At 43.3% G+C, this 23,308-nt stretch overlaps 1 protein-coding gene across 2 annotated transcripts in view; it reads right to left on the reverse strand.

The window, feature by feature from the left end:
* SEL1L (SEL1L adaptor subunit of SYVN1 ubiquitin ligase) overlaps positions 1–16,064 on the reverse strand; it is a 56,742-nt gene extending 40,678 nt beyond the window's left edge. For both annotated transcript variants that reach the window (XM_073349350.1, XM_073349351.1), the window contains exons 1-3: positions 15,915–16,064; positions 4,069–4,106; positions 1,664–1,889 (exon numbers count right to left, since the gene is read on the reverse strand). In XM_073349350.1, coding sequence (XP_073205451.1) covers positions 1,664–1,889; positions 4,069–4,106; positions 15,915–15,987 — 337 coding nt within the window. In that variant the 5' untranslated portion in view covers positions 15,988–16,064. The remainder of the gene's footprint in view (positions 1–1,663; positions 1,890–4,068; positions 4,107–15,914) is intronic.
* Between the last annotated feature and the right edge of the window lie 7,244 nt (positions 16,065–23,308).

Genomic DNA, 23,308 nt, shown 5'->3' on the forward strand with positions numbered 1-23,308 from the left:
CCCGCACCACCTTCTTGTTTTTATTTTAAATCCGGGCACAGTATTTGTTTCTCCCACAAACAGGTGTTTTTACTAACACCTAAAACAATGCAAGATGCTACAGTCCACACACTGTGATAGTGCTGTTACAGGAGAAAAATGGAACCATGAACTTTGTATGAGAGGCAAGTATAAGAGGAAGTTATTTATAAACTTATAAATATTAAGATATCAAGTACGGGCTAGTAAGCATATTTACTCAGGTGACAATCTAAGTGGCTGTACACAGTCTAGTCTGGGATTCAGCTATCTTGCTATAGTAGGGAATGTTCCAGGCAACCAGCTGAGGTATTTTTACAGATCAGATTTGAACAATGTGAAAACAAAGCACTTTCATGGCATTATGATGGGAAGATACAAAGTATCTTAATGAAATTTCACCTTCAATTAAGAAGCCTGGCTGACTAAACATGATGCTTGAATCTGAAGGCTAGCAACAATTGCTCATACTACTAAAAAGTCTTTTTACTCACTTTTCCCACTTCATTAATATCTTTCATCTCTGTACGATGTCATACTCATCTACAGCAACATCTACAAGTGCTCAAGAAAAGCGTAGAGCATTTTGTATTAGCAAGAGGCTACAGATGTTTTATAGAATGTCACTTTTTTTTAAGTGTATGGTGCTGGTAGAGGTTAGCAGATGTTATTAGAGGCAGTTCTGCACAATTACTGCTTCCTTTCACCACACTAATCTGCATTTGTGAAAAGGCATATGAAAAGAACTGCTAGAGACAAAGTGTTGAGTTAAACATTAAGTTACCATACAATCACCATTTTCCATAAGGTTAGAGTAAAAGTTAATTTACTCTGGGCACATTAAAAAAGTTGTTTCCTTTTTATGTACATCAGCCTACGTCAGGGATACCCAAATGCCAGCTGCAAGGCAAGGATATTAACCAGATGAACTCTAACTTTTCATTACGAGTTAAAAAGCTATTCCTACTCAGCTTCCCTGGAAGATCTGACAACAACTAGGCATGGTTTTTATTTGAAAAGTTACCCTAGTTTATATGAAATAAGGTACTGCCCTACGGCTCCTAAGAAGTTGTCAATGCACAAAGTTGCCTCAATGTCAAAGTTTGCTTCCATTCTCCTCAATTTTACTCAAACCTAAATACAATCAACTACCAGAACAAGACGACCACTTATAGTGTTTCCCCTCTTCCCCATATGACAAAGCTATAATCAGGCCAAAAAAGTGACTATTTCTGGGGAGAGAAAAGCTTTAGATCATAATCTATACTTCAAAGTAAGAAGATATGAGTCATGTTCATGTTAGAACTTCAGGATTTGGATTGTTCTCTCTATTCACAAGTTGTTTAAAAAAAAAAAAGGAGCAAGGCTCTCTAACTTGAGCGAATTTTCTTGTGCTGTGCAATCAACAGAAACTATGGAAAACATTTTAAAGTGCATCTGAAGTAAATGATATAGGTATTAGCCAACATTACGGTAGGGAAAATTAAGGCTGTAATGACCATTGCATTCTGAAACCCCCTATTCAGTTAGACAATTGAGACAAATGAAGATTATTTCTGGATCCCACTAATCTCCCAAATTTTTCCAGATTGATTTTGCTTCTTGCCGTTGGTTCATGAAGCCTGCAAAATTCAAGCAAAGTTACCTGGTTTCTGCCTTGCTACATCTTCCAAGTTCTTATTTAATAGGTTTGACATTTCAAGAGAGTTAAGCTCCTCCAACATGCTCTCTTTCTCCTCTTCTTGGCTCCTATAGCGCTCTTCATCTTCAGTGGGAGAGTCTGATTCCTCTGACTCAAGGAAGATCTGACCTGCGACAACACGGGTTCCTGTGGAGCGGTCCCCGACCTGTTCTTCTGAAGGCAAGGAAGTCTAGAGAAGAAGAGAGCAGAATTTAGGAGACTAGTCCTCTCACTGACTATTGCTATTCAATGTCTACCCCTTTTTGGTTTATGAAGCCTACTAGGAAACTGAACTGAATATGTTACTTCTCTCTCTTGAGGTTAAGATAAATGTGTTGAATTGTTCCTTTCAGCCCCTATTCCCCACTTCCCCTTTAATTCTTAAAGAAACCAAAACCAGCAACTCTTTTCACAATGGAGATGTCCCAAAACTCTCACACAAAATTGGTTGCTCTTCATTCATGCAGATTTGTGTGCACATCACTTCAGCTTATATGAAAAATGGAGCTTCATTTGTGCTGATTTGGAATGACCTGTTTAAAGCTAAGGCACTCAACGACAGTATTGGAAGTATAGCAGAAGGGGAGACTAGTTCCCTTTGTACTTAAGGAAAAAAACTATCACAAGTCACAGGAAAGTCAAATTTGGACACACGGACCCAAGTGTTTAGTGGAGAGCTGACTGTATAAGGCTCTCTAAAGGGGAATCCTTTGTCCTAATGTCAAACAGCTAAGTAGACTGAAATTTCTCCTTCCAAGGGTAAACTTTTCCTGTACTATCTTGTATTCCACCACCAGTTCTTGACTTCATGTTTGAGATATTCCATCTGAATTGTAACAGGCTTTTCTATTACACTTAGTTGAAAGCTTACTAAGGGACTTCACTTGCCCTATCAGTTTTGTAATATTAGTGCTTGTAATATTAGTTTCAAGTCTATCACCCTCTGACCACAATTCTTTGTTTCCTCTCTCCTAAAATCTCCCATTTATATTCTAATATTAGTGAAAAATTAGAAGGCAAGTTGTCTATTATTTAGAGCAAAGAACTAGAATTAAAGATTGATGGGTTTTAGCTTTAATACAGCCAAATAAGGAGGGAGAAAGAAGTGGGGAAAAAACCACCACACCTAGTCTCTTTGCCTTAGTTTCCTGACCTGTAAGACAGGTATATCACCTACCTCACAGATATACTGTAAGGCTAAATTTGTGTTTTTTAAAGCACGTTGATATGCTCTGATGAAAGGAGCGACAAGAGGGAAAATGACCTTACTTCTGCAGTAAATCAACTCTCCTTATGCTTAAGGTTGTGAGTGTGTTATGGATTCTGTGACTTTCTAGGACCTCCATGACTTCTGCAGCGACTGGTGCGGCTGGCCCAGGGGGGCCGCTGCTGGGGCAGTCTCAGGCAATCACCCTCCTCCCCAGCAGCAGGAGTTGGGGTGCATGTGGGAGTGGGCTCAGGCACGGGAGGGGGTGAGGGCTCTGGGCGGCGCTTACCATGGGGGGCTCCCCCGAAGTGGCGATGTCCCTCCCTCAGCTCCTAGCTCCACATGCTGCCTCACCGCCCCCACAGCTCCCATTAGCTGTGGTTCCCGGCCAATGGGAGCTGCGAAGTCAGTGCACGGAGCTAGGAGCTGAGGGAGAGCCATGTCGCTGCTTCTGGGGAACCCAAGGGGGCAGGTAAGGAGCCTGCCAGCCCCCACCCCATCACCAGCAGGGGTCCCAGGCCACACGCCCCTCCTTCCCCACCAGATTTAGGCAGGGGTATATAGTACGTCATGGGTGGGTCATGGGCCACGAATTTTTGTTTACTGTCTGTGATCCATCCATGACTTTTACTAAAAATACCCATGACTAAAACGTAGCCTTACACATGCTACATTTTTAATGACTAATATTTCCATAGGTCTTTATTGGTATTACTTAACGAAACCCTCAATGAGGTAACAAATATTCTTTTTTCAAAGAGGTGAGCTGAAGCTCCGAGATGTTAAGTGACTTGGCCAACGTCATACAGCAAGTTAGTGGCAGGTTCTAAATAGACTCCATTGAGTTCTGATTTTCAGATCCTTGCTCTAGTCCAGTGGCTCTCAAAGTTTTGCATTAGTGACCACTTTCACCATAGCGAGCCTCTGAGTGCGCCCCCCCACTTATAAATTAAAAACACTTTTTTATATAAAAGTGTTTAATTATAAATGCTGGAGGCAAAGCAGGGTTTGGGGTGGAGGCTGACAGCTTGCCACCCCCTATGTAATAACCTTGTGACCCCCTGAGGGGTCCCGACCCCCAGTTTGAGAACTCCTGCTCTAGTAGTCCCACAAAGAGGGAGAAGAAAATGGAACGCATCATTCGGTGAGACTTATTGCTTACCTTTGATTCTAATGACTCATCTTGACCGCCTTCTTCATCTGTAAAGAATTTTAAAAATTAGTTCAGAAGCTATTTTAACATGTGTTATTGCCTAAATAAAAGCAATAAATTTAGCTAGAACAAAATAATATTGCTTAGCATTATTCTTTTGAGATATACTAGAGCTCTTGAGTTCACTAATACATCTAAAAGAAGGACAAGGAACTCTAGAACACACAGGTCAGTTGCACAGTCTTGTTTGTTTTTGTGATCTCAGGTAAGAGGGAAATAGAACTGTACCATAGATCTATTTTTAGCAGCTTCAAATGTATTTTGTAGATTCCTGTATTTCTCATCTTGATTTGCCCTAGGTCCTGCATAGTTGATGCATTCACTCTATTGTAAACAACTTTTCTTATTTTTTGTTTCCACTAGTCTCCTTGACCAAGAGTCTCGAGTTGTCACACATGATGTGGGACCTTCCCAAGTATGAGAGGAGACCTAATCATAAAATACAACTTGGACAAGCAAAAATACAAGATAACTCCGCAAAATACAGCAGTATCTTAAAACATTGACTATTTCACTTAAACCAAGAGTCAGGACAAATAGGGTTAAAGCTACTGGTCTGTCCTTAACTCACCTTACTATGTTCAGATTATGCATTGCAGGGCCTTAGAAAAGGAAATCTAATGTACTGCAGAAGACTTGGAACAGGCTGAGTTCAGAGAGACAAACCTTACTTTCACCAATCTAGGTATGCTTTATATAAAATAATAGCTATTCAATACCTTGAACACAAAATTCTATTTGAAGTGCTAAGTACTATATTAGCCAATTAAGGACTGCTATATGTATATAGCATGTAGAATAAAACATTTCTGCTATTAACTTACACACACTGCCTTTGAAGCAAAGACGTGCTGATGGAAAACCAACAGAAGGCCATCACATTCTGCTGCAGCAAAGGGGCTGAATACTTGCAGATTTTCTATCCCTAATAGCTCTGAAACAAGTGATGGAAACTGTGATGAACATGACATTTAATTGACTTCACAACTCTGATGATTCTACCGACACCATCTGGGAACCACTACAGCAGGGGTCAGCAACCTTTCAGAAGTGGTGTGCCGAGACTTCATTTATTCACTTTAATATAAGGTTTTACGTGCCAGTAATACATTTTAACGTTTTTTAGAAGGTCTCTCTCTCTAAGTCTATATATTATATAACTAAACTATTGTCGTATGTAAAGTAAACAAGGTTTTCAAGATGTTTAAAAAGCGTCATTTAAAATTAAATTAAAATGCTGATCTCATGCTGTTGGCCTGCTCAGACCACCGCCAGCCTGGGGTTCCATTCACCTAGGCAGCAGTAGGCTGAGTGGAGCCTGCGGCCAGGACCCCGGCTGGCAAGAGGCCAGCAGCTAAAAACCCAGACCAGCAGTGGGCTGAGCGGGGCCGGCGGCTGGGACCCCAGACCGGCAGTGGGCTGAACAGCTCAGCGCGGTGCCACTCAGTCTGCTGCCGGTCTGGGGTTTCGTCCGCCGGCCCCAATCAGCCCGCTGACCGCCTGGGATCCCAGCCCTGCCCACACAGAGTGGGTACCTACTTTCTCCCTGGTTCTAGCCCATTCTTTTCCTCTCTCTCTGCACTGAGCTGAGGGTGGGAGTGCACTGAGCACAGGGCTGGGGGTTGAGGTGTAGGATCTGGCCAGGAGCTAGAATGAGGGAGGGGGCCCAGGGTTGGGGAAGGAGGTTTAGGTGTGGAGTGCTTACCTGGGCAGCTCGCATTTGGTGTGAGGGGTGCAGGTAGGAATGTGTGTGTGGGGGTGAGAATGTGTGGGGCTGCAGGAGTCAGGGCAGAGGGCTGGGGGAGTGTGAGGAGGGTGCAGCAGTCAGGGCATGGGGGGCTGGGTATGGGGGGGTGCTGGAGTCAGGGCTGGGGTTGTGGGGGGGTGCAGGGGTCAGGGCAGGAGGCTGGGATGTGAGGGGGTGCAGGGCAGAGGGCTGGAGGTGTGTGAGGGAGGTGCAGGGGTCAGGGCAGAGGGCTGGGGGTGTGGGCTAAGATCTTGGGGTGGTCCCAGCCCCCTGCCCAGAGCGGCTCACGGCAGGGGGCTGGAGGGGATATGCCCTGATTCCACCTCCATTCCCCAAGGCCCTGTCCCCACCTCTTCTCCACTTTCTCCCTGGAGCAGCGAGCTCACTGCGGCTCCACTTCTCCCCCTCCCTTGCAAGGGCCATCAGCTGATCAGTGGCAGGGATGGAGAGGAGATGGGGCAGGAACCCAGCATGTCGGGGGAAGGGAGAGCTTGCCTGCCCTGCAGCAGCATCCGGCAGGACCAAGCTTCTTCACCCTGCCCCCACGGGAAGGGTGGGAGGGGGGCAGAGAAGAGTGCGCCGGGATGGGCAGGATTTTTAATGGCATGCTGCTGCCTGCCGGGGTGAAAGCCTGAGTTCGGCAGCAGGCTGAGCGGGGCTGGTGGCTGGGACTCAGCAGGCAGCAGTGTGCCGTTAAAAATCAGCTCACGTGCCGTCTTTGGCACGCATGCCATAGGTTGCCGACCCCTGCACTACAGTTTACTGCCATGCAATAGCCAGTGTTAGAAGTCAACTACTAGACGTTGCTGCCCTTGCCCTTTTTCACTTAGTCTGACTTCCTGTCATGAAAGATAAGTACCATGTGCCATGTAAGTACCATGGATAAGTACCATGGTTCATTCCTGACGCACTCAGGCCTTGCCCTGGCAGATTCAATAATGGCAGTAGGAAATTATAAAACTACCATAAACGTTTAATAAAGGAGCAATGCTAGCTGTATTTTCCATTTTGAAGCAAACTATAATGCTTTTCAACTCAGAATCTCACACACTGCAATTACTTCTCCCACTACTGGAGTGCAGCACTTTCATGGTGACATGCAACAGATGTTTAGAAGCACATAGTAAATCTGCACATCAATTTAGGTAAGAAAGTGAAGAATCCAATATCTGTTTTGAAAATGTAGGGGAAATTAGGAAGCAGAACGTAATCAGTTGGAATTTAGGTATGACACTCAGATTAACATCTTTACTTTCGAAAATGATATAGTTTAGGTCACATCTACACTAGTGAGCTGACAGCAGAGCAACTGTACTGAAGCAGCTGAGCTGCTGTAAGAATGCTCGTGTAGCCACTCTATGTCGACGGGAGAGAGCTCTCCCGTTGACATAATAAAATTACCTCCACAAACAGCAGTCGCTATGTCAGTGGGAGAAGCTCTCCCGCCAACATAGCGCTGTGCACACTACCACTTATGCCCACAAAATTTATGTCGCTCAGAGATGTGTTTTTACACACCCCTGAGCAACAATAGATTTTGAAGACATAAGTGGTAGTGACTGTAGACATGGCCCTAGTGTTCTAAATACAGACTTGCAGACTAGCCATCAGGAATGCTATCCCATCTTGCATTTTAATCCTGACTATGACAACCTCTATGGCCTTGGGCAAATCACTTATCCCCATTTTACAGATGTGGAAGAAACTGAAATAGGAAGGTCAAGTTACAATACTATGGGATTAACTGCTTGCAAAGCACTCTGAAGATATCAACAATACTATTTAATGCTTTACAAGTACAAGGATATTTTTAATGGCCACAACTGTTTAGGACATCAGCTTTAGGTGTCATCTGCAGATTCATTGTAATCAACAAATATCAGCTAATACATTCCCAAAAGTAAGATTTTAAAATAGCATTGATAGCCCCTCATTGCTAATTGGCATTGTATATTTTAGCAATATATTTATTCATAGATTCCAAAGCGAAAAGTTACCATTGTGGTCATATAGTCCAACCTCCTGTACAACACAGGCCATAGAACCTCCCTAAAACAATTTCTAGAATTCTATCTTGATTGAAAAATTGTCAATGATGGAGAATCCACCACAATCCTTGGCAAGCTGTTTCAATGGTTAATTACCCTCATTGTCAAAAATGTACACCTTATTTCCAGTCTGAAACTGTCTAGCTTCAACTTTCAGCTTTCATGTTATACCTTTCTCTGCAAGAACGAAGAGCCCATTACTAAATATTTGTTCCCCATGTAGGTACTTGTAGATTGTAATCAAGTTACTCCTTAACCTTTTTTTCTTAGTTAAGCTAAATAGATGGAGCTCCTTGGGTCTATCCCTATAAGGCATGTTTTCTAATCCTTTAACTATTCTCGTGGCTCTTCTCCGAACCCTCTCCAATTTATCAACATCTTTCTTGAATTGTGGGCACCAGAACCGGACACAGTATTGGAATAGCAGTTGCATCAGTGACAAATACAGAAGTAAACTAACCTCTCCACTCCTACAAGATTCCCCTGTTCATGTATCTGAGGATTGCATTAGCTCTTTTGGCCATATCATCATATTGGTAGTTCATGTTCAGGTGATCATCCACCACGCCCCTCAAATATTTTTCAGAGTCACTAATTCCCAGGGTAGTTTCCATCCTGTAAGTATGGTCTACATTCTTTGTTCCAAGAAGTATACACTTAACTATATTAAAACACACTGTTTGCTTGCACCTAGTTTACCACGCTAACCAGATTGCTCTGAATCAATGTCCTTGTCCTCTTCATTATTTACCACTCTCCAAATTTGTGTGTCATCTGCAAACTTGATCAGTGATGTTTTTATGTTTTCTTCCAGGTCATTAATAAAAACTTTAAATAGCAGAGGGCCAAGAACTGATCTTTGTGGGATCCAACGGGAAGCTGATGACGATTCCTCCTTTACAACTACATTTTGGGACCTATCAGCCAATTTTTAATCCATTAATACGTGCCATGTTAATTTTATACTGTTCTCGTTTTTTAATTAAAACATTATGTAGTAACAAGTCAGACAGCTTACAGAAGTCAACATTATTACTTTTATCAACCAAACTCATAATCTCAAAAAATATCAAGTTAATTTTTCATAAATCTATGTTGATTAACTACATTATCCTCCTTTAGTTTTTTGATTAATCCAAGGACTTTATTAATTGTATGGCAAAGTCATACAAAACAAAATACCAACAGTCTAATAGGGTGTGTTCCCTCCATACACATATGAAACTGCCCATTCACAACAATTACATGTGTATAGGGACAGAAATGCAAAATTGAGGTGGGACAGGTGAGGGGAATTAGCAGTACAAACCAGGACTAAATTTGTTTTGTTTTTGTCTCAAAAGCAAAACAATGGAACTGTTTCATTGCAGTTGCATCATGTAGCTTCTCTTAGAAGAAACCAGCTCTAAATTAACAGGCTGCAGGTATAACATAGTTAACAGGCTGTTACACAGACGTTCTTTCCAAACCAGACTGCTAAAAAAGGCAAAAACAATTTTAATTTATTTAGCTGTACTGGGCTCTTAAATGATTTTCCAGTTAAATTAGGCAGACTAACTTGCAGTGATACTGGATAATGCAAACAGCAAAGGGATCATTTACAGACCTACAATTCTTGACACAGAACTGCTGAACAGAACATGGACATTACAGTTATAATTAAAAGCACGCCTACTTTGAGAGAGAATTAAAAAGGATCTTTTGGAGGTGTTAATGAGGGGCTAGTGGTAGGTCACGGTTTGAAATAAGAGGGAATTATTAACCAATGTTTGTCCAGTGAATAGAATCAAAGATTATAATGTTTATGCACTTGCCAAACAGTGATTAGAGCTAATTGTTCATTTGTTTTTCTAAATGCAAATCCAAGCTCAGAAAAAGTGGGTCACTTACCATTTGCTGGATCTGTTTGAAGGGTTGCCTAGTGCTATAGATGCTAGTTCTGAAAAGGCTGATTGGAAATTAATCCTACCATTTTTTAAGCAAATGGAGGGATAGTGAAGATTATTAAAAGGTAACAAGCCGACAATACAAGACAAAAAGAACATTTTAGTTAGAAATTTAATGCAAAATTTCTTCATCAGCCCTGAACTGTCTTGTGCCCCAAATGAAATTCTACCTACAGTACTTAAGTATGAGGCATTTCATGTGGATTAATTACTTGTTTTGCCACTTCTTTTAAGCACTCACAAGCTCAAGTCAACCCAACCTATTAATGATGAAGAAAGAGGACTGATAGTGTGTACTATCCACATTAGAAGTACCTCTAGGAACAAGGGTTGGGTAAGACATTTTTTGTATTTTGTGGGAGGAACCAGAAATTAGGAAAAAAGTTGTGCAGTGTGGGCCATCTGAGGGTAGACCACCACCAGAGGTCAGACAGGTTTAGCCCAGACTCCAGGAGGAAAAAAAAAAAAAATGGACAACTCAGGTGTCAATGTGCAACACTGTGGGGCAGTCAGCAACAGTAGAGAAATTCTGATAGGTTTAGTCTAGAAAAGTGTTAAAATTACAGGCTAAGATGGCTATTCATCCTTTGGAAATAGCCAGAGATCTAGTAGTGCCATAAGGAATCTCCCAAAAGCCTCATGAATGGCCCAACTTATCTCTGAGAATTAAGTTTTTCCACTCAGATTTTTGTAAATGCTCCAAATTCTGAACAATACCACACAACCAACCAATACCCAAGATATTTTAGTAATGGACTATCAATGCAGGGCTGTGTGTGTTTTTATTAACTAGGGACCATTTCTTTCATTTTGAGAGGGACAATTGATTGTTTATACTTTGGAATAGAATTTGGCCTTTACTTATTTAAGGGGAAAAAAAAAAAGATAAACAAACATGAAACATTAAAAAAAGGACTTTCCTCACATGGATAAATTCTTCTGACTATACCAAATTTTGACCCAAAACGCACTTCAGGTAAGAGACTCCTGAACCAAATTTGTACACAATGCCATGCTTATTACAGCCAATCACCAGGAATGTGGTGTTTGAGTAACCATCACTTCAAGCTGTTGCCTCAGCAAGGTTAGTTTCAAATTGTCCTACTCAGTTATTTGTCCCACCACTATTCCATTAGTGCACTGCAAAGACGGTAGCCAGTCAGTATTAGTCCTCTTATGGCAACATTCAAGGTTCGTTCAAACCCCTTTCCAACTACTGGCTGAACTTTTCCAAAGCTACCTCTACAGCAATCCTCTTCTACAAATTACAATCTGGGGTTTAGACTACAAGGGAACTTTGAGGGAATATTTATTTTTGTATGATCAGACTTCAGCATACTACTTCCCACTCAAGTCAGCCAGGATGAGCACAGCATAACAGCAGCTGCCAAGAATGCCTCCTCTATCAGACAGGATGGAAAATACCTCCGGGGGTGGGGGGGGGGAAAAAAAAAGAGAGAGAAAAATCCGTGCAAGACAAAGCCTCAAATCGGACCAGCAATAGTTATATGCAACAACAAAAGAATAAAGGATAAAATTTTAGGCTACAGTAATTTGGTTTTGAGATTTTAGTGAAAAGGAATGAATCAGGAAAAAAAACATTATTCTGATGGCTCAGAAGTACCAGAACACCTTGAAGTACAAATGAAATATTTCCAATATGTAACAATAGCAAATGATGTGAAACCTGAACTTGTGTGTGTACAAACAGAAACAGGAAAAAACAAAAACAAACACACACACACTCTTCTCATAAGTCCATGATTATATTAAACTTTCATAATTAAGAAACAGATTTCTTTTATCCCTACTTAACCCATCTAAGTGTTCTCACTGGAGGACTGTCTATGTATTACATAGGAAGAATGTGATTAAAACGAATGGCAGCACTTTTGAACAGCATTAGCAAGTACAATACTGTGACTGAGGTGGTGGGTAAAAAAATAACAACCAGAACTGTACATGAGGGTCTGCAGAAACACATCTCTAGACTCAGCAATTTCAGCATTTGTATTTTACACAGACTTTTTTGGAAGCCACTTATAAAGCCAAAATAATGAAATATCAGGCCTTCTCTTAGTACTTCCACAATTCGGGAACTGATTTGTTGCAGGAAGATCAGTAATACCAGGTCATGATTTATTTCTGACTCTTTAAGACATGAAATAAACCAACACATCAGCACAAGTAAGTATCATACTCCATAAACATACCTAGAAGAAACCAAAGAAGTCCATGAAGGAGGGAAAGATTTGGAACAGTCTTTTCCAGGACCCCACTAAATAACTGTTTAGATATCTCCATACCCAATGCAGATTAAACAAAAACAAGCCTATCATCCAATAACAGGGGGGAGTCCGACACCACCCGAGACTGCAAAGTCTACTGACAAGTGGTGCATACAGAACCTCAACCAAAACGGTAGATGTAATCCTTGCCATGTCTTCCAGTATCTTATAAATTTTATCTGGATTGAGCTACATCAAGAGAGTCCTCATCTAAATCACACTCTCTTTCAAACATATTTACATCTTATTCTATAAACAGATGTTGGGCCTCAAATGAATGCGCCTCGCCACTTTTCTTGGCTTAACAGCAAGCATGAAGTCTCCAATAAATTACTGATTTGAGCAAAGTTTAAGGTTTTCATTAAATTAAGATTTCAAACTAGGATTGTGAGTCTTGGTTACAAGGCCAAAAACAGTATTTGATAAGCTATGAACCGAAATAGAAACCTTATCAAAAACTTTTGAATCCAGACAATTAAATTGCAGGTTCAAGAGTTTGAGGTTGCTCAGAAATAATTTTTCCACATCCCAGATGATTTAGGATTAGCCTCCAGAAGTTATGGGTGAGTATTTAGGAATTCAAATATCCACTTGGGAGGCCTGCTCCAAGTGTGAAACAACTGAGTTTTAGCATTCAACATCAAGCCTCTAGGCTTGTACCAGACCCGTCAAAGAATGTTTCAAGTACCAATAGGCCTATTGTTGCAGGATATCAGAGAATCCAATGAAAATAGTCACAAGCCAGAACCAGTTCACAAAATAACCTTCTAAAGCAAATGTTAGTTAAGAAATGCCTTTCCAGGATCACAGTGGCTGCCAAAAATCATTTTGATACATTCAAAGTTATATCTGGATCTTGACATGATGACCATTCCAAGTTTTAGCCATAGCAACCCCTTAGCAACACCTAACACACCAAATACATATTACCTATGTATTTTATTATAGATGTTTGTACCTAACTTAAGCATCTGAAAATTAAAATCTGGTGACAGAATCGAACTCTGCAATACATAATACACAGGTGAATATGTGTTCCAAGCCCCTCTCTGTGCTGATCCACAGAGGATATGAGTTGTTACAGCCCTCAGCTACAGAGCCTTGGCTCTTTAGCTGTTCATGCTCTTAGCTCTGGAGGTCCCCAGATCAATCCCCCATATTTCAACCAAGAGGGCAGCCAACATGCATACATAGTGCCATGTGTTTTAAACATACCCTATTGTTGAGGATATTCATCATACCATCAATTACTCACGATTTAATTTTGTATAAAAAAACAAAACAAAACAAAACCTTGAGTACTAGGTTCAAAGTTCAACTACCAGGATATCACACTCCAGAGAACACAGCCCTGTCAAAAAAATTACATGCTACATACCAGCCATGCCAATCACATGCACTTAAATATCCTGCATGTACGACTGATTGATTCATATGTGGTGGGATGAGACCAGTTTTCATTTGTAATTTCTTTATAAGCACTCTGAGAAGTGGTAGATAGCAAGTGTATTGGGTAAGTGGGGTTATGTTATCTTTTTGACTTCAGAAAGCTAGATGCTTCTGTACTACACTTTGGGAAACACACAGATGGCCAGTTATGTTATCTACAAAAGCTGTGACAACGGTATTGGAGATCCAGTACTTGAACAAGGCAACCTTCAATTTTTAACCCTCTAGCTGGTAGCATACGCAAAAGATAAAAAGTCTAGGACTTGTTTACCAAAAACTTATCAGGTTGACTATGAGGTCATCTTCTTAAGTGACACCTCCCAATATCACAAATCTTCCAAAAAGCCCATTTGGGAGGCATCTTTTCCCCAAAAAGTTCAGGGTGAAGCTGTCTCTGCCTATGTCTACACTACAGACACAACAGTGGCACAGCTGTACTGCTACAATTGTTCCGGTGTCAGGTCTCCCACGTAGCTGTTCTATGCCAGCATAACTAAACCACCCCTAACAAGTGCTGGTAGCTATGTCAGTAGGAGACGATCTCCTGCCGACATAGCGTTGTCCACACCGATGCTTTTGTTGGTTGGGGTGTGTTTTTTCACTCCCCTGACCAACAAAAGTTTTACTGACAAAAATGTTATCGTACACATAGCCTCTGTAGCCAGATAACATCCTTTCAAGCATCTGTCTGTAAAAACATGGGAAGGTTGTGTGAACTGGAGGCTGAGGGAATGTGAAAGAGAGATAAATTAAACAATGCAATTAACAAGTATTTGGAATAACATAACGAAGCACTGTCGATGTATTATGCACACTTACAACACTAAAGACATTTTATTAACAGAAGAAACTCCAGCACTGCTTACTTACTAAGGACATGTCTAAATTAGAGAAAAGGGTATTTTTATAAACACACATTTTGGTTACAAGGTGTTTAAAAACATTGGCATCCAGTGCACACAATTCTTAACACCTTCCAGGATCCCCCTTAACGGCACTTTGCTAACATGCTTAAAAAATAAAATCACCTTTTTTTCTACTCTACATAAGAGCCAACAGATTGAGGGCAGTTGATGTGTTAACTCAAGCATGATGTTTTTCAGTCCTTCCCTAAAACAGTTTATCAAAACAGACAAGTCCATCACCAGCAACAATCTAAAGTAGAAGGTTAGAAGCTGTTGACATGTGTTCCCATCTGACCCCACACTACAAGTTAGGTCAGCCACCTGTTACCCATTCCCCTTCCCCTCATCATCTGAGCACCCCATACATCCTGCTGTCACTTATACCCCAACATCTCAACACCACCTCCCTACCTTACCCCAGACCATGGGTCGGCAACCTTTGAGAAGTGGCTCAGCATGCTACCAGTCTGGGGTTCCATCTGCCGCCCACGCTGCCTGTCTGGGGTCCCGGCTGCTGGCCCCGCTCATCCTGCTGCCGGCCTGGATGGACGGAACCCTGGGCTGGCAGCAGGCTGAGTGGGGCTGGCAGCTAGAACCCCGGTTGGCAGAGGCTGGTGGCTGGAACCCCAGACCAGCAGTGGGCTGAGCGGGGCCAGCGGCCGGGACCCTGGCTGGCAGGGCCTGGCGGACAGAACCCCAGATCGGCAGCACACATGGCAGATGGAACCCCAGACCGGCAGCACGCTGCGCCACTCAGCCCGCTGCCAGCCGGGGTGCCAGCTGCCAGCCCCTGCCAGCCGGGTCCCGTCCCGGGGTTCCATCCATCCAGGCCAGCAGCGGGCTGAATGGGGCCCGCAGCCGGAACCCTGACTGGCAGCTGAGGGCCACTAAAAATCAGCCCGCAGGCAGCCAACCCCTGCCCCAGACCACAACCATCACTGGGTCAGCCACCCAGCTGTCCCCCATCCTCCCACCACCCCAACACACTCTCCCCACCTGACTCTACACCACCCCGCTGTCACTCATCCCCCACCATCCTGACATGCCCTCCCCAACTGACCCCACACTGCCCCATCCACCCCACTACCACCCGTGCCCCCAAATCCCACCATCCCATCCTCACTTAACCCCACACCGCACCTATCCCTGGATCAGCCACCCCACTGTCTCCAGTCCCCACCACTATCCCGACGCTTCTCTCCCCGCGCCCGTGTCGCCGAGCCACGAGTCCCTCGAAGCCCCAGTGCCCCCATCCCCGCGCCACCCCCAGCTCTCCCCCAAGGCCGGCACCCCGCGCTGCCGTCCTAGAGGGGCGGCTACCCCACGGGCAGGGAGGCGGTAGAGAGGCGAGCCCCTTGCCCCGCCCGGGAGAGGGACGTGGGGGTTACGCCCTCGGGGCCCTAAATACTGACCCGCAGTGGCTAGGCCACAGCTCAACAGCGCCGCGGCGCAGAGTAGCCACGCCAGCCGCTTCCGCAGATCCATCGCAGGGCTCCTGTGAGACCACAACGCCGCCGAGGAGCCCCAAGTCCGGCTTCCCCACCCCGCCCACCTGCCTCGAGGGGGCCAATCACGCCACACCAGCTCTACGACAACAACCAAACACTGTGGGCCATTCACAGCGCGGGCGGCCCATTGGACGATAGCTTCTCCGACATGGCCCAGTCGGATTGGCTGAGCACATTATATACCGACGGATACCTTCGCCCGGCCAACCGAATCTCAAGAAGGGAATCGCAACCCTGGCAGCGCTGGCCCAGGGAGATCGAACGTCCGGACTACAATACCCAGAATGCATCACGGGCCCAGCACCACAATACCTACAAGGCACGGCGAAGAGCGCGTGGTACAGCAGCTGAGGCGGGCCGTGTGCGTCGGTTGTTGGGAGTCCCGCTGTAATTCACCCGTGACCCTGGGATGGAACAGATTTGTGCTCCCTCAGCTGGGGTGGGGCGCAAATAAGAGCTGGTGGGTTCCCAATAGCCCTGTATTATAACTAGGGTGACCAGATGTCCCAATTTTATAGGAAAAAGAAAAGGAGGACTTGTGGCACCTTAGAGACTAACCAATTTATTAGAGCATAAGCTTTCGTGAGCTACAGCTCACTTCCTCAGATGCATATCGTGGAAACTGCAGCAGGCTTTATATATACACAGAGAATATGAAACAATACCTACTCCCACCCCACTGTCCTGCTGGTAATAGGACTGCCCTGATATTTGGGGCTTTTTCTTAGAGAGGCACCTATTACCCTCCACCTCCTGTCCCGATTTTTCACACTTGCCATCTAGTCAACCTAATTATAAGCGACGTCCGGTGTTTAAACAGATAATTGCCGATGAAGTGAGCTGTAGCTCACGAAAGCTTATGCTCAAATAAATTGGTTAGTCTCTAAGGTGCCACAAGTCCTCCTTTTCTTTTTGCAGATACAGACTAACAGGGCTGTTACTCTGAAACCTGTCCCCTACTAAATCTCACCTCTGGACGCCTTTTATCCCGCGTTTCAACAGCAGGGGGCCGGTACTCACAGGTGCCTCATCTTTCAACTCCTCTCTCCTCCCCTCTGACCCTGGCCCTTCAGTGCTGCAGAGGGGAAGCTGTCGGCTGCCAATTTTGGTTCCCCATATTTGGGAGGTTGCATCACATGACAATCTTTAATTAAAGATTAATCTTTAATAGCTGGAGACTCCAGGACAATCCTGGAGGTTTGGCAACCTGAGCAGATGAGGCGGTGCTCAAGGGCCAGGGTTGGGAGGGGAGTGGAAAGATGCACCTTGTGAGTTCTGTGCCATTGCTGGACAGGGTCCCTGCTGACTCCAACCCTTAAGCGCAGCAATCCCATCTGCTTTCCCTGTGCAGGCTCTGTCAGGCAGAGCAAGTGTACAGATTGTGTGCCAGGGATCGGCAACCTTTGGCACGCGGCCCGCCAGGGTAAGTCCCCAGGTGGGTCGGGCTGATTGCAGCTCCCACTGGCTGCGGTTTGCCGTTCCAGGCCAATGGGCACTGCAGGAATTGGCGGCCAGCACATCCTGCAGCCCGCGCCGCTTCCCACAGCCCACATTGGCCTGGAGCGGTGAACTGCGGCCAGTGGGAGCTGTGATCAGCTGAACCTGCAGATGTGGCAGGTAAATAAACCAGCCTGGCCTGCCAGGAGCTTACCCTGGTGGGCCATGGGCCAAAGATTGCTGATCCTTGCTGTTTGCCCTTGAGTTACACTGAAGGGTGGAGTCAGGAAGGAGCTCTGTCTGGCGGCGGGGGGAGGGGATGTGTGTCAATACTCCCGGGGTATAGCCTCCTGGCTCCCAGAATCTCTACCAATGTCCCCAGCCGGATGCACAGTGCTGCAGCAGTCAAAGATCAGCAACTGCAGTCTCCAGCTTGGCTCCCAGCACCTGTGCCAAACCTGAACAGGAGTTGCAGCGGCTCTGGCCCAGCAACTGAGGCCCTGAGTTCTCTGCTACATCCAGAGCTGGAGAGAGAGAGAGAAACCCTTGGAAGAATGGGGGTGGGGAAAGGGACTTGCCTTCATAGGTTCAAGTCAAATTTGGGGTCCTCTGAGGTCTGGCCCGTGTTTTTTAAATATAATGTTGGCAACCCTACTGGGAAAGACCCTCAAAGGGCAACACCACAACTAATGCTAACCTACACCCTCTCTACCCCAAGTTCCTGAGGAGTGGAGAGCAACCACCAAGCTCCCCTGCAGAACTGATCAGGAAAAGCTTTGTAGAAAATTCTTCCCATTTTATTTAAATCTCCAGATTTGGTTAGAATTACAACATTTGAAAACTCCCACCCAGACATAAAACTGAATAGAAAACATGGCACTGGTAGTGAATTGTGAACCTTTTGTCAAAATGTCCCTCACTTACTTTCTTCCAGAAATTTTGAAATTTAATCAGAAATTGAAAAGTGTTGACCACTTCTACTGCTAGCAAACTTAACAGGAAATAGTATTGTTCAGACTCATACTTTGTGCTATCATATCATATCATAGCGGATGATACTAAACTGGGAGGAGTGGTAGATATGCTGGAGGGGAGGGATAGGATACAGAAGGACCTAGACCAATTGGAAAATTGGGCCAAAAGGAATCTGATGAGGTTCAATAAGGATAAGTGCAGGGTCCTGCACTTAGGACGGAAGAACCCAATGCACAGCTACAGACTAGGGACCGAATGGCTAGGCAGCAGTTCTGCGGAAAAGGACCTAGGGGTGACAGTGGACGAGAAGCTGGATATGAGTCAGCAGTGTGCCCTTGTTGCCAAGAAGGCCAATGGCATTTTGGGATGTATAAGTAGGGGCATAGCGAGCAGATCGAGGGACGTGATCGTTCCCGTCTATTCGACATTGGTGAGGCCTCATCTGGAGTACTGTGTCCAGTTTTGGGCCCCACACTTCAAGAAGGATGTGGATAAATTGGAGAGAGTCCAGCGAAGGGCAACAAAAATGATTAGGGGACTGGAACACATGAGTTATGAGGAGAGGCTGAGGGAGCTGGGATTGTTTAGCCTGCAGAAGAGAAGAATGAGGGGGGATTTGATAGCTGCTTTCAACTACCTGAAAGGGGGTTCCAAAGAGGATGGCTCTAGACTGTTCTCAGTGGTAGCAGATGACAGAACGAGGAGTAATGGTCTCAAGTTGCAGTGGGGGAGGTTTAGATTGGATATTAGGAAAAACTTTTTCACTCAGAGGGTGGCGAAACACAGGAATGCGTTACCTAGGGAGGTGGTAGAATCTCCTTCCTTAGAGGTTTTTAAGGTCAGGCTTGACAAAGCCCTGGCTGGGATGATTTAACTGGGAATTGGTCCTGCTTCGAGCAGGGGGTTGGACTAGATGACCTTCTGGGGTCCCTTCCAACCCTGATATTCTATGATTCTATGATTCATATCTATGCAGAGGGGGCGAACAGCAGCCCCTCATCTCCTGAAAAGTGGAAGGGCTATTCTAATTCAGCTGTGAAACAGAATGTGCTGATGCAAGAAAGCTTATTCTTGGAAGATTTGGACAGGAGCCAATGAGTAGGGAGGGACTAAGTTGCAAAGGACCTTATGGAAAAGACCAGAAAATTGAATTTGATATGGTGAAGAAGAGGGAGCTAGTCCAGAGACTCAGAGTGTGGACGGTGACATAGTCAGGAGGGGCGCTATTTCAGATTTTGGTAGGTGGGGCAATTTTAACCATGATTTCAGGGGTTACATAGGTACATGAAAACTCTAGGTTTTTTGCAGATAACTTAGACAGTAGCTGACAGGAGCATTGTATCTAATTCCTATATAAAGAAAGAAAAATATATAGAAACACCAAAGCCATATTTTAAGTGGATATGTAAATTTAGAACAATCAGGAGATAATTCAGCAAAATATTCCCAATCCCAAACCTTGAGGTATCATAAGAACGACCATACTGGGTCAGACCTATGGTCCATCTAACCCAGTATCCTGTCTTCAAACAGTGGCCAATGCCAGGGGCTTCAGAGGGAGTGAACAGAACAGGCAATCAAGTGATCCATCCCCTTTTGTCCACTGCCAGCTTCTGGCAAACAGAGGCTAGGGATACTCAAGAGCATGGTGTTGCAACCCAGCCCATCCTGGCTAATCGTCATTGATGGACCCATCCTACATGAATTTATCTAGTTCTTTTTTTAACCCTGTGATAGTTTTGACCTTCACAACAACGCCTGGCAAAGATTTTTACAGGCTGTGTTATGTGAAGAAATACTTCCCTTTGTTTGTTTTAAACCTGCTGCTTATTCATTTCATTGAGTGACCTCTAGTTCATGTGTTATGTGAAAGAGTAAATAACATTTCCTTATTTACTTTCCCCATGCCAGTCAAGATTTTATAGACCTTTGTCATATCCTCCCCGAGTCGTCTCTTTTCCAAGCTGAAAAGTCCCAGTCTTTTTAATCTCTCCTTACATGGAAGCTGTTCCATACCAGTAATCATTTTTGTTGCCCTTCTCTGTACCTTTTCCAGTTCCAGTATATCTTTTTTGAGATGTGGTGACCAGATCCGCACACAGTATTCAAGATGGGGGCGTACCATGGATTTATATAAAGGCATATTTTTTACCTTGTTATTTATCCCTTTCCTAATGGTTCCTAACACTCTGTTAGCTTTTTTGACTACTTCTGCACATTGAGCAGATGTTTTATGAGAACTATCTACAATGACTCCCACTTCTCTTTCTTGAGTGGTAACATCTAATTTAGACCCAATCATTTTGTATGTATATTTGGGATTATGTTTTTCAGTGTGCATTATTTTGCATTTAGTTTCCTATATCAGTAAATCGGAGCCTTAATACAAGAACTAATAACTTAACGGGTAAATAAAATCCATGCAGAATATTTGCTCAATATCATTGTCCTTACAACGTCACACCAATCACTCCCAAACACCCACATACTTTATTTTCATTTGTGTTACCTTCTGGAAGAAAACATATGCACTCTTAATTTGTACATCTCATTTTTCATTTAAAAGTTATGAAATCTAAAGTAGTTGAGTTTCCCCTCAAACATTCTTCTAAAACATGGAATAACTAACAAATTAGAAAACAATTTTTTCCCCACAATGTCTTAAAAAACAGGAAAGACAAAAAAGCTTATAAAGTGATAATTAGAAAAAAAAATCACAATAGATTGGCCGATATGGGTTTCCTATCAACTAAGACACCTGAAAGTGTATTTCCAGTAGATAAAAATGTTATCCCCTTTTCCAATGACAGTGTGTTTTCTTTTCATATTAAGTTACTCAGTAATTAGAAATAAAGTCTTAAACATTGTAATCTGTTTATACAATGCATTAGATATTTCTCCAGCACAAATGAAAATACACTTCAATTCAAGGTACAAAAGGTGTAACGATTCAAAACATGAAAATGAATTTAAAAATTTAACTTGCATTTACAAATGACTGATCTGAAAGCCTGTTTTAGCCTCTGGAAACTGTTCAGTTCTATAATGTAATATAGAAATCCTGAATATGTATCTGCAGTGTCCCAAATGGATGATTCTTAAGTACGCCTTTATGAAAATATGACACTATATGTCTTAAATGTTAAGAAAATTTGCCCTCTAAACAATGTTATTTCAAGGGCATACTCGTATATTAATGAAACTAGTAAAGAGACCTGTTCCAAGGCTGTTACAACCTAGAAGGATTAAGAGCCCTCCAGGGGTACATAGACAAATTCAAAAATGAAAACTGTGACACTGAGCCATAAAACTAGCAGGCTAAATGACCCAAATTCTACCTTTAAAGACATATTAGAAAAGTATGTAAATGGTAATTAGGGCCATTCCTTATAAATAGCTAGCAAAGCCATGTTAGATGGTTTGCATTTCAAAGCTCTAGTCTATTGTTTAAGTAGAGGTAAATACTAAAAGGTATTTTGTTAGAAATACTAAATACTAAAAGGTATCTTGTTAGAAATTAACGATGTAACCAGATGGTTCCTGTCTGTTACTATATTCTATTGATTCAGAGATCAGATGGGAATATTAACATTTAGATGGAACTTTGGTATGATATCATTGGCTATATTTCTCTTTGAAGTTTGTAGTAAACTGTCTATGAACTGCTTAATGGATAATTACCTGTGTATACATAGGAAATAGGAGGTTTTATTTCAAAGCCACAGTGCTTCACCCAAGTAATACTTGCATCAAGAGGCTATCAATGGCCTGCCAGAGTTCTGTAAAATAACTTTAGGGACCTGATCCTGTTATCTCAGAGCTGCTGAAGCTTGGTCAGGGGAAGCTTGAATCACAAGACTGAGGTCTCTAGCTCCTGTCTGGATTGTCCTGCTAATTCTCATTGAAGAATTTGAACAAACTCTGTCTATGGACTGCCTTTTTGGACTATAATCTGATTAACTGATTCTGGAAAGAACTTTTTGCAGTTCAGCTACTCACCATCTTTATTATAAAACTGACCTAAGAAATTTATTCATATATTTATGTATAATGACCTATTAACCAAAATACTCTTTTCATAAATCTTAGTTTAGTCAAGAAGAATTGGTTTTAAGTGTGTATTTGGGTGAGATCTGAAATATTAATTGACCTGGCAGGTAATGTGTCCGATCCCTCGGGATTGGTAGAACTTTATGTATGACGAACAAGATTTTCAGTAATCCTTATCATATTTGACTTGGCTGTCTGGGTGGGAGCCCAAGGATGGATTGCTTTAAGGGAGCTGTGTTTTTGGCTTGTGGGTAACCAGCAAGGTATTGTAGAAGCTGTTTTGGTGCTGGCTTGGTGAATCTAATTAGAATAACTACCAGTTTGGGGGATTGTCTGCCCCATTCTTCACAGTTTGCCCTGATTGAGAATGCTCAATGTGCCCCCCCACCCCAAGTAAACAACTGGTCACAAAAACATTTTTATTTTCTGATTGAGAAGTTATAGGTATGTATAATAACTTCCTCTAATTTCCACTAGCAGCAACTGAAATGTATAAGGGAAACACTGGCTGTTACACTGAAAATTAAACTGGTCAGCTTTGTGGTAGAGAGAGAGAGAGAAAAAGAGAGACTTAAGGAGATCAGCACTCAACAGGTCTCTTCTCTTGGCCACAGCTATCCAGAAACTGCTCTCTCCTGTGTTTCATCCTACCAGCTGGGTAACAAGGAGCTATTCACCCACATGAAGTGCTTTGAGTGCCCTTCTGGTCCCAGGGCTGCTACCACTGTTGCTGGCGATGTAGGCTGTCAGGGGGGTCAGCTCTTGCACTTCCAGGCATGAAGCAGCAGACAGAGCCAGGGAAATATTTCCCAGGACCAGGGAGAGCTGCCAGTCCA

Source organism: Lepidochelys kempii, chromosome 6 (assembly GCF_965140265.1).
Source record: "Lepidochelys kempii isolate rLepKem1 chromosome 6, rLepKem1.hap2, whole genome shotgun sequence".
Classification (NCBI taxonomy): domain Eukaryota; kingdom Metazoa; phylum Chordata; order Testudines; family Cheloniidae; genus Lepidochelys; species Lepidochelys kempii.